At 38.7% G+C, this 15,608-nt stretch overlaps 1 protein-coding gene across 3 annotated transcripts; it reads right to left on the minus strand.

Moving 5' to 3' along the window:
* Positions 1-1,819: 1,819 nt before the first annotated feature.
* myb (v-myb avian myeloblastosis viral oncogene homolog) lies at positions 1,820-11,973 on the minus strand. 3 transcript variants are annotated; one of them, XM_058764554.1, is made up of 16 exons: positions 11,697-11,973; positions 9,638-9,755; positions 9,059-9,130; positions 8,296-8,388; positions 7,658-7,878; positions 7,351-7,576; positions 7,140-7,208; positions 6,704-6,808; positions 6,206-6,397; positions 5,939-6,106; positions 5,013-5,137; positions 4,758-4,869; positions 4,179-4,301; positions 3,814-3,897; positions 3,610-3,711; positions 1,820-3,223 (listed from the first exon to the last, which is right to left on the minus strand). In XM_058764554.1, the coding sequence occupies exons 1-16, from the start codon at positions 11,717-11,719 to the stop codon at positions 3,110-3,112; spliced, it is 1,947 nt and encodes a 648-aa protein (XP_058620537.1). In that variant the 5' UTR covers positions 11,720-11,973; the 3' UTR covers positions 1,820-3,109. The 3 variants fall into 3 exon arrangements, with proteins under 3 accessions (XP_058620537.1, XP_058620538.1, XP_058620539.1); XM_058764555.1 differs by having other exon boundaries at positions 1,820-3,220; positions 11,697-11,971; XM_058764556.1 differs by lacking the exon at positions 5,939-6,106 and having other exon boundaries at positions 11,697-11,966.
* Between the last annotated feature and the right edge of the window lie 3,635 nt (positions 11,974-15,608).

Raw genomic sequence — 15,608 nt, forward strand, 5'->3', positions numbered from 1 at the left:
GCACTCCACCACCTTCTGTTTGAGGATGCCCCACAGATGCTCAGTAGGGTTTAGGTCTGGAGACATGCTTGGCCAGTCCATCACCTGTACCCTCAGCTTCTTTAGCAAGGCAGTGGTCATCTTGGAGGTGTGTTTGGGGTCGTTATCATGTTGGAATACTGCCCTGCGGCCCAGTCTCCGAAGGGAGGGGATCATGCTCTGCTTCAGTATGTCACAGTACATGTTGGCATTCATGGTTCCCTCAATGAACTGTAGCTCCCCAGTGCCCGCAGCACTCATGCAGCCCCAGACCATGACACCATGCTTGACTGTAGGCAAGACACACTTGTCTTTGTACTCCTCCTCACCTGGTTGCCGCCACACACGTTTGACACCATCTGAACCAAATAAGTTTATCTTGGTCTCATCAGACCACAGGACATGGTTCCAGTAATCCATGTCCTTAGTCTGCTTGTCTTCAGCAAACTGTTTGCGGGCTTTCTTGTGCATCATCTTTAGAAGAGGCTTCCTTCTGGGACGACAGCCATGCAGACCAATTTGATGCAGTGTGCGGCGTATGGTCTGAGCACTGACAGGCTGACCCCCCACCCCTTCAACCTCTGCAGCAATGCTGGCAGCACTCATACGTCTATTTACCAAACACAACCTCTGGATATGACGCTGAGCACGTGCACTCAACTTCTTTGGTCGACCAAAGTGGAACATGAGTGGAACATGTCCTGTTAAACCGCTGTATGGTCTTGGCCACCGTGCTGCAGGTCAGTTTCAGGGTCTTGGGAATCTTCTTATATTCTTCTTATTGCCATCTTTATGTAGAGCAACAATTCTTTTTTCAGATCCTCAGAGAGTTCTTTGCCATGAGGTGCCATGTTGAACTTCCAGTGACCAGTATGAGAGAGTGAGAGCGATAACACCAAATTTAACACACCTGCTCCCCATTCACACCTGAGACCTTGTAACATGACATCGGGGAGAGAAAATGGCTAATTGGGCCCAATTTGGACATTTTCACTTAGCGGTGTACTCACTTTTGTGGCCAGCGGTTTACATTAATGGCTGTGTGTTGAGTTATTTTGAGGGGACAGCAAATTTACACTGTTATACAAGCTGTACACTCACTACTTTACATTGTAGCATGTAGCAAGTGTCATTTCTTCAGTGTTGTCACATGAAAAGATATAATAAAATATTGACAAAAATGTGAGGGTGTACTCACTTCTGTGAGATACTGTATGTATGTATTTGCATACTGACTTTCTCCACTTAAAATTACTCAAAAAAAAAAACTTGTCTCAAGTCCTCAAATACTCTTTTGGGCCACTGTATAGCACTTCATTAAAATAAATGGTAACACTTTACAATAAGGTTCATTACTTAACAGTAGTTAACATGAACTAAGAATGAACAATACTTCTACAGCATTTATTAATCTTAGTTCATGTTAATTTCAGCATTTACTAATGCATTATTAAAATCACAAATTGTGCTTGTTAACATTAGTTAATGCACTGTGAGCTAACATGAACTAACAATGAACGACTGTATTTTTATTAACTAACATTAACAAAGATTAATAAATACTGTAATAAATTTGTTGATCATTGTTCGTTCATGTTAGTTAATACATTAACTAATGTTAACAAATGACACCTTATTGTAAAGTGTTACCAAATAAATGAATTGTTTAAATAAAATTGGCTTCAAATGCTGACAGTAGTTTTATTTTGGTCTTATTGACATCTGTGCAACACGCTTTTGGCTTTAGCAATGAATTTTTCAAAGTGGAAAAGAAACCAGTAAGCCAGAGATATTTTTTCCAAAACACACTTTATTTACAAGGCAGTTATAAAAGTTTGTATAATAAAAAAATATAAAAAAAAAAAATGTATGAAAAGTTCATAATCAGCGTAAAAAAAGTGTTTGTACTTGAAGCTAATACAAAAAGGCAGCGAATAACAAAAACGTTATTGCTAAATGCTTTTGATTGGACACTGCAATCTTAGTATCAAAGGCTGATTGTAATATCAAAAACAAGCCGACTAGGTATAAAAGCAACAATCATTTCAGTGTTTCAAAAACTAGAAATACCAATGTAAATCTGATTACAAATTGACATACAAAAGTGTTTATGAAAACATGATCAAGAAATGTTTTATCATCTCAAAGGCAAGTTTGTGACCATTTAAACCCTTGATTTGAAAATGCTTGGTAAACCTTGTTTTTCCTATTTAACGAATACAAAAACTGCAAAAAAAAAAAAAAAAACACTTTTTGTTCTGTTGAAATCTCTGCATAGTTGATCTAAACCCTGAAATAGTGCTAATACAATGAAAGCTCGATGTTGTGGTTTCGATCTTGAATGCTTTTGAAATGGCAATACTACTAAACTGGCAGAGTACCTTTGTACACTAAATATATCACCTAAAATCTACATTAGGCAAACTTGAATTTTCAAACTTGGCAAAGTCATTTTTAGGCATTGGGCACGGTTTGTTTTGGCCAGGAATACGTAGCAGTGCTGTTAGGCATTTGGTTGAAATACATACGATCTCTGCAAGGGCAGTTCTGTCGGACACCCACAGATACGGAGTACAAATCTTGTCTAGTTTTGGGTGTATGATTTTGATAATGCTAGGAGGACACACACTCCTTACAATTAACACACATTTAGCGATTAAGAAGTGAGCAATACTGGGGTCAAACACTGGCAAAGGCGCCCACCGTAGTTAATTATTATCTTAATACAAAATAATAATAAATTACTGCAAATTGTTCCTTATATTAAAATCCATAAAATTAGAACCCACATAGAGAATTCATTTCCCATATATAATACAAAATATATAATACAATATTATTAAATTGAAATCAAAAAAGGTAGAAAAACACAACATGAAAAATGTCTTTGGTTGCTTGAATCAAATGACGGCACAGCTTAAACATTGGCGACTAACATCGACTGTGCAGTCTACAAAATGGCTTTTAGCCTCTCCCAAATAATGTACCACAAGTGTAGGAGTGTTCCTCTTTTACTTCCTTTCAGAATGATTGTCTTCTTTCACTCTTCTTCCCATTCTATATTTATCTCCGTCTCATTCTATCTGTCTCTTTACATGACCAGTGCTCGTGAAGAATAATTGCTGAGGTATTTGTGCGTGGCTTCGGAGGGCATCGTCTGCTCTTCCGTCTTCCCACAAAGCACCTGTTCCCATGTGCTCAACTGCTGAGAGAGAGAGAGAGAGAGGGGGGGGGGGGAGGAAGTAAAGATGGAGAGAAGTAGAAAAAGTCAAAGATGAAGGTGATTGGTCAGGTTTTGCATAGCCTAATAAATCATAACTTCACAATTTTATGGCGCAATTCAGCACCTGGAGTCATAAAGTCAATGTGTGCTACTACAAAATGAGCTATAAAGTTTTACCAACCAACAATACATATTTAAGCAAAACATTTAATTAAAAAAAAAGTTTTAAATAACATTAGTTTTCAAAATTTATATTTGGATGCTTTCTGACTTTTACATATTGGTTACTCTGATACATCCACTAAAATTCATGTCCGAATATGTTTTAGACGAGTACATATAGGGCATCCTGATAGTAGATATGGTACCTGCATAGGGCTTCCCATGGGTCTGCGGGGCAGCTGGGCTTTGTGTCCGTCCTCAGTTTTCTCTGCGTTTGGAAGCATCAGCACAGAGCTAGTCAATAGATCCTATAGGTTCCACAGAGAAAAAGAGCAAATCAAATGTCAACTTAATGCCGAGAAATAACATTTACTCTGATGTACATATACAAGCGATATCAAAATACTCACAGGCATGTCATGGGCAGAGCCACTGGAAGGGAACAGCTGGGTGTGGAGATCTTGCTCCTCCCACTGCAGACAAGCTGACTCCACCTATAGATCCCAATCCATAAAATCTATTTACATAATTGACAACACCCAAATACACCATGCATAAATTACTGTATATTACTTCCATAATCCTGCATATAGTATCTAATTTCTAATTCACACACCTGCTCTTACACAGAATGATCAGACAAGTTCGACTGCATACTGATATTACTAACAAATTCAAATAGCAACGTACAGACAAGAAGCTCTTACATTTCAGCTATTTGAATATCACATTGAGACGTATTCAAATGAAGGGGCCTACATTATCCCAAACTGACCTCCTGTTTGATCTTCTTTAGGGGGGGCTGGTCCAGGTGCACCCCCCCAACACTGATCTCACACTCCTGAGGCTCCTGTTTAATAGCACCAACCACTCCAGAGTCCAGTGAAGGACTGTGGGCCTGGAACCAGAACAGAGTCTTGAATAAAATATTCCAAACTAGTGATGCACCATATATCGGTATCACGACGGTTACTGTCCGATATTAAAGGCTTTTTAACTTATATTTAATTGTGCATGCTCATTTTCTTCTACTTCTAATTACTAAGTTAATTTTTTAAAACACCATATTAAATAACATAATATAAATAAATAAATAATTTTAAATCTTTAGCAAATCTTAAAAATATACTGTACAGTAATATTGTTTTTAGTGTTTTATTTTACATAAAGTATTATAGAATTTTTAATCAACCATAGCATGAAATATAATAATATAATAAGTGTATATAATAATAAAATAATAAATAAATCTGAATAATATAAAATACAAATATTTAAATAAATTATATTTTTTATTTAATATATTATTTATGTAATTTACATTTTTATGTAAACTTATGTAATTTAGTCTCACCCTCTTCAATGGTCCGTATTTGGTGTCTTGCATTGTCAGTGTGGATTTGAATGGAGTGGGTGTGCGAGGAGAGCACTCCATGATGGAACGCCTCAGGTTTGGGGTCCTGAACCTGAAACCGAATGCACACATGTATGTGAGTGTCTCATTACAATCACATTAACCTTGTTTCGTATGTGTATGGGAAACTTCTTTATAAATCAGATAATAAAGAATACAACTATAAATGCAGAGAATACTGGAATGGACCCTTACAGCTCATTTTCCTTCTGAGGCCGAAGAGCAAGGTCTTGCTGCAGTGCTTTCTGGGAGCAGACAGGCGAGGGCGTGACAGGTAAGTTTTGACTGTCTGAGTCTGGGCTCACTGATGCATTAAAGAACTGCAACAGAGAAAAAGAGGACAACAATCAGATATTGAACTGAAAACCACATATTCAATATTCAGAGGTGTGGGAGGACCTCTAAATGGGGTCAGAATCAGCATAAATTTGATTTCAAAAACTGAGTTTCACATGTGAGTAGCAATACTGTCTCTAGGCTAAAAGCATTATGGTTGTTATGGTACTGTATAATCAGAGCATCACAAACATTTAACGAAGAACATTGCAAATATTTGCTAAGCATAAAATTGTGAAGTGCAACATAAATGTCAGAGAAAATTAAAAAAGTGATTGCATGCTTAAAATCGTACATCAATAAGATTTCTTTCAATGTCCCTCTGGTAATCAAGAAAACAACAACATTCCTTCATGCACAATACTGAGCTGAACCCGAACGATTTCTGATATTAAAGTAACAATTATGTAGTGTTTGACATCGCTAGGAAACTAATTTACTGAAACAACCAATCAGAAGACAAGCAAAATCAACAGTGCCACTGTTTAAACACTCATTCTGAAGAGATAAAATGAGTTAAGACGTCATAAAAGTGTAGCACTATTGTAATGCTGATGTAATACACTAATATCTTTTTCTTAGCACACACTTTATGACCCTAAAAACACTCATGGGCGCTATAAATAGGTTATGTTTGGTGATGTGACTTTTGAATGAGTCCTATGCGTGTTGACTAATGCAGATTGATATGTATTAGTGTGAAGAGACTGATTCAGGGTGATCAGATAATCAATGATTGAGTTATTGGGTGACTAGTTGATTATAGTAGAGCGTTTTCAGGCTACCTGAGAGGGAGAAAAAGGCAGGTGTCTGGAGGCTGAATGTTTGGGCGTAGAGCAAAGAAATGTGAGGGCACTGCTGTCATCGCTGTGGGCGGGCGAACCCTGATTGGATTGAGCCTCCATTTTAGGAAACCTCCTATCGGAGTGTATGTTGGCCCAGATAGACGGGGCCTGAGAAGATGAGATCACGTGAGGACAGCGAGGGTTACGCTGGCTATCAGCTGACCATTCCTTTTAGATCTAACGTAGGATACTTTCATGGTCTCTTACCGAATCAATAGCGTCAATAAACTCCGGTAAAGTGGAGCTGGCGTCATTGTTTGAGGTGTTCGTGTTGCCATGAGCGCTTTCTTCTGGAAGGCATCCCTGCTCTAGGGATGGAGCCGGGACTGAAACCACTACACCAACCGAGCTGTTCGTCAAAGAGCCTCGGTTCCACCCACCGTAGCCGCTCATGGAGATCTGTGAGAGAGGGCGAGAAAAAGATTTAGAGAGAAGCTCTGTGGGTGTAGGACAGAAATTAAGCAAAATAAAGAGAGGGATGCATGCAGGAAGAACGGTCAGAAAGAAAGGGAACTTGTTGAGTTGAATGATGTGAAGTGTTGGGAGGGGGTTCGGAGTTGCACAAGGAGTTAAACAGAGCTTGTGGTGTGATAAGGCACAATTGCATCATTTAGCCAAGCAGTTAGAATGTGAAATAGACCCCCAGATGCTTCCTCCAATTAATCACACACACACACACACACACACACACACACACATACTTACTGGTAGTGCCTGCTGTCCCTTCAGCTCGTTTTCTGTTGACATCAAGAGCATCTCAATCTCCTTCACCCTCTTTTCTTTCTCGGGGTCCTCTTCGCTGTAGTGTCTCTATATCACAGGAATCAAAACAGTGCAAAGTGAACAAAACTCGATCTATTGCTCTTATTTCCTCTATTGTGATACTGAACTGAATGCAATTAGATTTGAAAAAATAAATAAAATGTTGTATTGTTAGCTGGATTCAATTCCAAAACATATACTGCACAAGTGTAGTTTGATTCACAAATAAATGAAATGATTCTTTTTATGATTGTCAAAATACTCTGGTTTGAATTAGTCTACCAATGAGATACACACACACATATATTTACTGTTATTTTAATTTAATGCTTCCACACTGAATTAAAAGTAATTTTAGTGTAATTTGCTCTTGGGTTACCTGGATAGCAGCAGTGCCATGTTGAGGAATGTTCATGATGTTCAATTGAACAGCGAGTGGAAATGGCACCTGAACACAAGAAAAAAAAAAAAAAAAAAGGTATAAATTACCAACTGAGAAACAGCATTCATACAAAACACTGTTTTAACTTTATGGCTAATAATGGTGTTATTTTAATAGGTAAACATTTGTGAGATAAGGTTACTCGTACCCGTTGTGAGTCAGACAGTAGTGAGTAGTATGGATACTGATTGCTCATGGAAGAGGCAGGCAGGGATGTATTGGTCGGTGTCTGATTGTAGTTCAGGAGGTGAGATTTAGCGTAGCCGTTATTTAGCGGACTGGAGCTGACTTTAGCAGCGTGCTGCAGGTAGCCTTCCTGCTCGACTTTCCGCCGCATCGTGGAGTTCCAGTGGTTCTTTATGGCATTATCGGTTCTGATGACAAGAACATAATATTAGACTGTCATTATCACATACAAATGCATAGAATATAGTTTGTAAGTACCGTTTCTTTACCTGCCCGGAAGTAGCTTGGCAATCTCAGCCCATCGGTTTCCAAGTTTCTCATGCGCCTGGTAGATGATCTGATCTTCTTCCTCAGTCCAGGAAGTCTTCTTCACCTCAGGGTTCAAGTGGTTGTGCCAGCGCTCTCTACATTGCTTCCCAATCCGCCCCTTTAAGTGCTTCGCAATCACAGACCAACGTTTGGGGCCATATTTCTGAACCAGCTCGATCACCTGAAACAGAGAGAGAAAAAGTTAGAAGTGCAGGAAAAGGAGGGTAGAATTGAAAGAGGGGGTGTATTACAGCCCAGCACAAACCCATAGAGAAAGGGAACTAACATTGCATAAGTGTTTTAGGATTGCACACAGATACAGATAGTGGTATTATGCTGAATATCTGCAAAAATACACCTGCTAATGACTTCTGCTGGGTCATAAAAATGATGATAAATAGAGAAACACCTGGTCCTGCCAGTTAATCATTACAACACAACACCCACTTAATGGATTTTATTTTCCCCCTTAACTTTCTCCTGGTTGCATGCGGATTAGTTGGTTTTGTAACTGCAATCCTGTGGCTGTAGTTTGGTTATCTGAGGTAACATATTGGTTGTGGTATGGTTATTTTGTGTCAAATTGTAGATGTCTTACCCGTTGGTCTTCTTCTTTAGTCCACGGTCCTTTTATAAGTTCAGGGTTGAGAACTTTCTGCCAGCGATGCTGACACTGAACATCTGTGCGATTCTGTGACACACACACACACACTTACAGTTAGGTAATAGAGAATGGAAACTAATTTTAGGTTGTCAATGTGGTGTGTACTTTGAATTAAAGTAAATTGTTGTGTTTAATATGAGTTCAATGTTGTGCGCAAGAGATCCCAGGTGTTTCGGAAACCCCACACAGAGTGATTCAGAAATGAAACAGCTTTAGTTTCTGATTCTTGTTCATGTTCTGAGATTGACAAAAAGAAATCTATATAAAGAAGTAAATGTTTTTTGACTGCATATAGCCCGTAGTTATGTGTTCATGTGTACTGTGTGTTACTGTGCCTGAGAAAGTTTATACATTTGTATGTGAACATATGTTTTTACCTGAATGCACATTTATGTGTGTGTGTTTGTACATCCGTGTGTGTATGCAGGTGCACAGTGGATTCTGAAACCCTGCCTTACCCCCCCCTCTTGACTCTGTTCCAAACTAGGCCAACCAATGAGGAATACCCAATTATGCAAAATCCTCCAAAACGTGCACACACTTCTACAGTACCTGATCCTTTGGCTATTCATATGCAAATGCACATATATAAAACACCACACCTAACATAACCTAACCTAACCCCCTAAAGCCTAAATACACAAGCTGCATACATGGACGCACACTTAAACAATCATAGACACAAACACACACTCACAGGCAGAAAGCTGGCAATGACTTTCCAGTCTTCAGAACCATGATGCTCTACCAGCCTCTTCAACTTCTCATCCTGTAAAAATAAAAAACACTTTAGCATTGAATACATAATCAAATAAATAATGCATTGTTAAATAAGCAATAATTAAATAATGTTTACATTAAATAATAAATACAAAGCTACATGAAAAAAAAGGGTTGTCAGTCAAACTAAATGTAAATACAGTGTTCAATTTGTTACTGAATACACAGGATACAATAACAAACAAAAACAGCCAAAAACACTCCAATACATATAAATGTCAAGAAGGTGCAAAAAATCTAAAGCTTAGTGGGTGCAAGACCCACTTTGAATTATATACAAGTTAATTAAATATAAATTCATACATGTATGTATTTTTTGTATTTTATCAAAATTAATAACATACAATAATAATAATAATAAAATCAAAATTAATTTGTAATAATAAAGATAATTAATAATTGGAACTTAAACGTATTTGTTTTTTAAGTATGGATCAGAGGGTTAAACAAAAAAAATAACAACACTCAAACAAAGCCAGACAACAGTTTAGCATACCTCCTCACGGGTCCAGCGTGTCTTGCCAAGGTGGCGTTTTCCTGTCTTGGCATGAGGACCATCGTAGTCATGATCATAAATCTCCACATCATCATCATCTTCGTCGCTACTGTAAACACTGGAGGTGGGGGGGGGGGGGGAAGAGATAGATTGTGAGATAAAGAGAACAGGGTATCAAGGGGTGGGGGTAAATAGTGAAACAGCAAAAGCAAACATGAAGGATGTGGAAAAAAATAAATAAAGGAGTGGGGGGCAAGAAGTAAGACAGGAGCAGATCCTTATGAACATGATAGATGTGTTTGATGACATATGTAAAAAACACCCTTTCACCCCCATACGTCTATCACGCATTATAGAAAAATTAAGCGATAACACAGTCAACACAAAACTGGAGTTGATGAACCAGTACAGCCGGCAGGTTAGGGTGCAGGGGGGACATGCTCAGAGAAACCTGTTCTCATGTTTTTGGTTTCCACAGAAACAGCGAGCGTGTGCGTGGACTGGCACTGTTTCATGATGGAGAGCGTGTTCAGACCTGCACAGGTACTGTCAAAACCATCTCACCTGGCCGGATCTTGGCCAATCAGGTTGGAGCACAAGCAGTAGTGGAGAACAATGTTCTCCTGGCCTTTGTGCCACAGGTGTATGTGTGTTTATGTACTTTTAAACCTCACGTTTATAGTTAATGCCAGTGCTTAAAACAAAAGATTAAAATGATTGCTTACTTCCTTGACTGCAAGTATTTAACTGGAAATGTAAAACTCAAAACGCACCTAGCTCACTGAAATAAAAAAAAAAAAAAATACTAGTCAAATAGATACAGTTTCATTTTAGTGTGCACTGAGGGTTGTTGACTAACTGTACATGTGAATTTAAATATTTGTCAAAATAGTCAAGCTGTGGCTGAAACCGTATTCAGAGGAATTTTTTAAAAACATCAGTCTGAGTTTACCATTATCTTCTCATGTGACCAATACAACAAATGCCTTATTTTTAACCTGTTGTCTGAGCTTGTTAAAAATGTCTGTATTTATGACAAAAGCACATGCATGATAGAAAATTTGAAACAAAAAACTTAAAGGAGAGTGCATGCAAAAATCACCCTCATGTTAAGCTATTTTCTTTTTTCATCCTGTCTAATATTTCTTCAAACAGAAATTTTACGTAGCATGACAGCCGCTGTCACCATTCACTTTCATTGTATGGAAAAAAAAGATGCAGTAAAAGTAAACGGTGACCGAGCTGTCAGATCCTCACACTCTCCCTAAATCTCCTTTTTTCGTCCGACGCAAAAACGAAAGTCATGGCAGTTTGGAACAACATGAGGGTGAATAAATGATGACAATATTTCATTTTTGGGTGAACTATCCCTTTAAGACTATAATACTAGTTATTCCAAATCCGACAACTGTAAAGCGGATTTAGAAAACTCAGTGAATATAATCCATCCGGCTTACATATAATCTCAAAATTAATCCAAACGTTATATGCTGGACTACCTCCATGAAAAAAAGAAGAAAAAAAAAAAACCTGGTGAACAGTTAAAAAAATTACACGCGAACATGCCGAGATGTTTCTGCAATCGCCCGCTATTTTTTCAGTCACACTACGTCGCCGCTGACATTGTGCTTTTCGTCCATTGTTTCTGAATCATAACGAGTGTGTATTTTTTGGGGAAGTACCGGATCTCACCGTAACCTGTCCAGCGGATTTGCACGCGCAGGTTAATGAATGAAAATGTAAATGAACACGAGCGCGAGACCACCGCGCTGGCGCGAGCGGAGAGCGCACATGCCATCCACCTGTTCAGCGCGGCGCGGCGCAACCAGAAGAAACAACTATTCCGCGGAGAGATGAGTGCGTTTGTAAAAATGCAACTAAATACAAGTGCTCCACTTCTGAGCATGCATTTAGTAAATGTAATGCTGTCAGCACTAACTGTCTAGCTAGTCTTGAGTCTAAATGCCCGCGTGTAGCTGTGGAGCGCAGTCTCATAATATAAAGGAAATACATGCGCTCATCAAAGTTCTCATCAAAATGCGTAACTCTTAAAACTCACCTGTGTCTGTGCCGCCTCGCCATCCCGCTGCTCAAGAGGAGGGTAGAGAAGTGATGGTGAGTGCGCTCGGCTCAAATGTGCTGAAGTGGAGTGCTGTCAGCTCCTCTTCGAGGAGGAAGTGCCGATATTAAGCTCTCTACGGAGTGTGCGATATTGTAAACAGATCCATCAGACAAAGCTAGGGCTGTCTCGCCCTCCCGCTAAATTTGGCGCCTCGGGTTCTGCGCATGCGCACAGCCGCTCTACTATTCAGACATTAGAGCGCCTTTTGAGGGAGAGCTCCGCGCTAATCGTTCACTGTTGTTCTTTTGGAACAATTATATTGTGTTTTTCGAGGTAAAAAGACAGGGAGGGGTGGTAGCGGGTTTCTTAGAGGACAATGTGGACTCTGAGTGGGAGTGAAAGTTTGGCAAACAGGGGGAAACAGAGCGTGAGGGGTCTGGGCATCCTCTCTCGACCCAGCGCTGTTCCTGCGGTACTGAGGCTGAACTGTAGCGAGTGATGGAATCGTAACGAAATTTTGCGAGTCCTCTTGAAGATGAAACACTGTGAAAAAAATATAATTAAAAATGATTCTTATTTTATTTGCAAAATGATAAGATCATAGTTTAACAGAGTATAACAAATAAATACATGACACCATTCTTTCAAAACGTGCTCAATGCAAACCCAGATTTTTTGGGACTTTTACCAGACATTCTAGAAGCACCATAAATGCAAATCTACAAATGATAATTAAAAATACTAAAAACGTGATCACATTTGATCAATTTCTATAAAAACCACTAATTACAGCAAAACGTAGAATGTGTATCAACACGTTATCATATGAACAATCAACATTTAATTGATTGATTTAATTGTTTGATTGATGCTTTACGATGCTTTAGTGGGATACGATTATAGTAACTGATTCAGTGTTTTTGATTCACTAAAAAGGACCATATGAGTCATTCGTTCAGGAATCGAACTTCATAGGGCGGCGAGTATGTTTTGATTCACTAAAAAGAACCGACTCATAAGAGTCATTTGTTTAGGAATTGGACCGCACCGTCTCCGTGTGTTTCGAAATGTGAATTTAGAAGTACTGTTGCGCTTAATATCAGTGCAGAAAACACTGAGAGAATATTTAAGTAATACATTTTAGTAATGACAAAGTATTTTAGTAAAGAGTTAGATGTTTTAGTTCACGTTATTAGATTGCACTTTTTAAGGTCCCCAATTCTAAGATTCAGGTGTTCAGTTGTGGAAAGCCAATTGCCCAGAAAACAGCTTGATATTTTATTCGTTCGAAATGTGATGTTCTGTTATTTCCTTAGAATTATTTAAAAAAATTCTTCACTTCTCTCGCTTTCATCGGGTTACAGTTTCACTTTTCCTTTTCCAGAAATGTACCACCTCTGGGTTGCTAATAATTTCACTTTGCGTCACGTTACACAATACATATGGCACATTTTGTTACTGAAAGTCACAGTCAGGTTATTTGTCTGGATGGAAAAGTAGTGCAGCTTGTTTAAGTTCTCCGACATGTCCAACCTGTTGCCATGTGATAGACTGCGTAATTGCATAATCATCGAGGAGGGTAACCAGCAAACTCACTCTGTCACACACTCTTGAGGTTCGTGGTCTATATGTTTTGTTTTATAGGTTATCTGCTCATTGCGCTCACTTGGTTGGCATATTGTGACCGTCACTTATCATATCGGTCAGCTCGAGCCATTGTTTCTGACCACTGACGCTCACGTGCTCAGCAGAGCTCGTAGTGTCTGCCGCTTGCTGAGAGCGCTCATCCATCCATTCCATTGCAGAACAAGGAGGGGTTATTGCGGGGGTGCTTCATTATAAGAGAAAACACTTACACAAGCGCCATTTTATTTCAGTAGTCTACTTCCCTATGAAGTTGCAGGTGATTTATGACTATACACAACAGATCAAAACATGTTTTCTGTGTACTATTTGCTGTGGTGCAATAGCTACACATAAGAATGTATGAATTGCATTGCGTAGATAACCTAATATCAAGCCCAGCAGAATCTAAAACTACCTTTACAATGTTTTAATTTATATTGTTCACATTATAAGTCAAAATATTTGACTGCAGAGTGCCAAGATTGACCAATCAGAGTTAACTGCTCTGGAAAAATGAATAATGTATTATTAAAACATTATTATTAATATTATCACTACTATTGCAGTTAGTTATGAAATATAGCATTAAGAGAATTAATCTGTGAGGTTTCTGGATGATTCATCTCACTGTACCACTCTCTCCAACCTGTTTGCCCCCCACTCAAACACATGTCTGAGACTTCTAGAAACATCAAATGCTCAAGGAGAATCTGTTAATGTGAGTGCATCTGCATGATAATGTTAAAGTGCACAGTTTTCCATTGCAGCATGTTTGTGACCTCAAAATATTTGTGAGTCAGTCTGGAAACAGACACCGCATACAGACTACAGACTTAATGATGTGTGAGAATGACCTGTGTTTAAGGCCTAATTAAAATGATGAATGTTATTTCTGCCCCCCCCCACCCCCCACCCCACCCCACCCCACCCCCCACCCCCCACTATGAGACCCAGCCACCGACACAACCTGTGGGTAACACTTTTTAGAAAGATGCAGTGAAGGAAACATCCCCTACCGCACACACATACCACCGGAGGTGAATCATGGGTCAGTCAAATGTTTATCTCCTGTTTTGTCTTCTACTAGTTGCTACCTTAGTTTAGTTTACAATAGCTAACACAAAGTAGTTATGCAGGTCATGCATTGAATCTTTTTCCAAATGGACCTTCATGCTTACGTTTTTTTCTAAAAATACGTATGAATCGCTTTGTACAAATTCATACAAAATTGCGACCTCATAAGAGTTACATTTCCTCATTAGAACAGATTGATCTTTCTCCACATGGAAAGAACTCCTCCCACTCATGTCATGCATTGAGGCTCTTTTTTTCAAAACACTCTCATGCAATTCATAATTGTTTTAATTTTTGGCTAATTGATGGCTAATTTGCAAGAATTCGTACAGTCTCATTCATACAATTTTTGTAAAATCTGCTAATATCCCACTGCAGTTTGGTTAAGGGGTGGACCTTCATGCTTACATTTTTTCCAATAAAAAATTACATTGAACAAATTCATATAAAATCTCCACCCCATGAAATAGTTGAGATTGGTTTGCTGTTTTTGCACATGGAAAGAACCCCTCCCACCCACGTCTTTGCAACCTATGTAGACTTGATATATCTGGGTCACTCTAAGAAAGCATGAAGCATCTGTATATCTGCAGTGCTGAGTGTGTTTTAAAGCTAAATTTAGACATGTACTCAAAGTTTTAAATGTCATGCAGATGTGAATGAGACCTATTTAGCACAAACAGTATGAGATTAGTGACTGTGGTTAAATCTCTCTCATTATGTCTCTGTACCTACCTGATACAGAACAACTCATTCATACATTACCTCAGTTGTAAGACATTAATGGTAATCAAATTAATTTACCATTAACCAACTCCTATATCCTCTCCTTTATATTTTAGATAATTCATCTGATGTTTCCTACAGTCCAGTATGAATGGTAATTTAGGAGATATGAACAGGGAACTAAGCTGATTTTCCTCCCCAGTTTTAGGGTCATTGTAAAGTACTGAAACTGAAAAATCAAGATCCTAAAAAATCTGATACAGCAGAGAGGAGGAGGAAGATTGAAGGTGGTTTCCAGGAGTAGGTTTTGCAGCTGCTGAGTCTTGTGTTCCAAGGACAGATAAACTTTACAGGGGATTTTTTCTCCACTTGGGCAGCTGTATGGAGGTCAAAAGATCAATTAAACACATGACAATATATGAAACATTTACGCATTATAGATAGGCTACCTATATTTGGAAAATCCATTGACAGTGGTTCCCC

The sequence above is a fragment of the Onychostoma macrolepis genome, chromosome 23 (genome assembly GCF_012432095.1).
Source record: "Onychostoma macrolepis isolate SWU-2019 chromosome 23, ASM1243209v1, whole genome shotgun sequence".
NCBI classification, from domain to species: Eukaryota; Metazoa; Chordata; class Actinopteri; order Cypriniformes; family Cyprinidae; genus Onychostoma; species Onychostoma macrolepis.

Excerpts from the sequence above, each read along its gene's own strand:
- myb (XM_058764554.1), bottom strand. The coding sequence starts at position 11,719 with ATGGCGAGGCGGCACAGACACAG. Across the intron at positions 7,879-8,295 it reads CTAAAGAAGAAGACCAACGG|GTGATCGAGCTGGTTCAGAA; the intron begins GTAAGACATCTA and ends TCTCTGTTTCAG. Across the intron at positions 7,577-7,657 it reads GCCAAGCTACTTCCGGGCAG|AACCGATAATGCCATAAAGA; the intron begins GTAAAGAAACGG and ends TCTTGTCATCAG.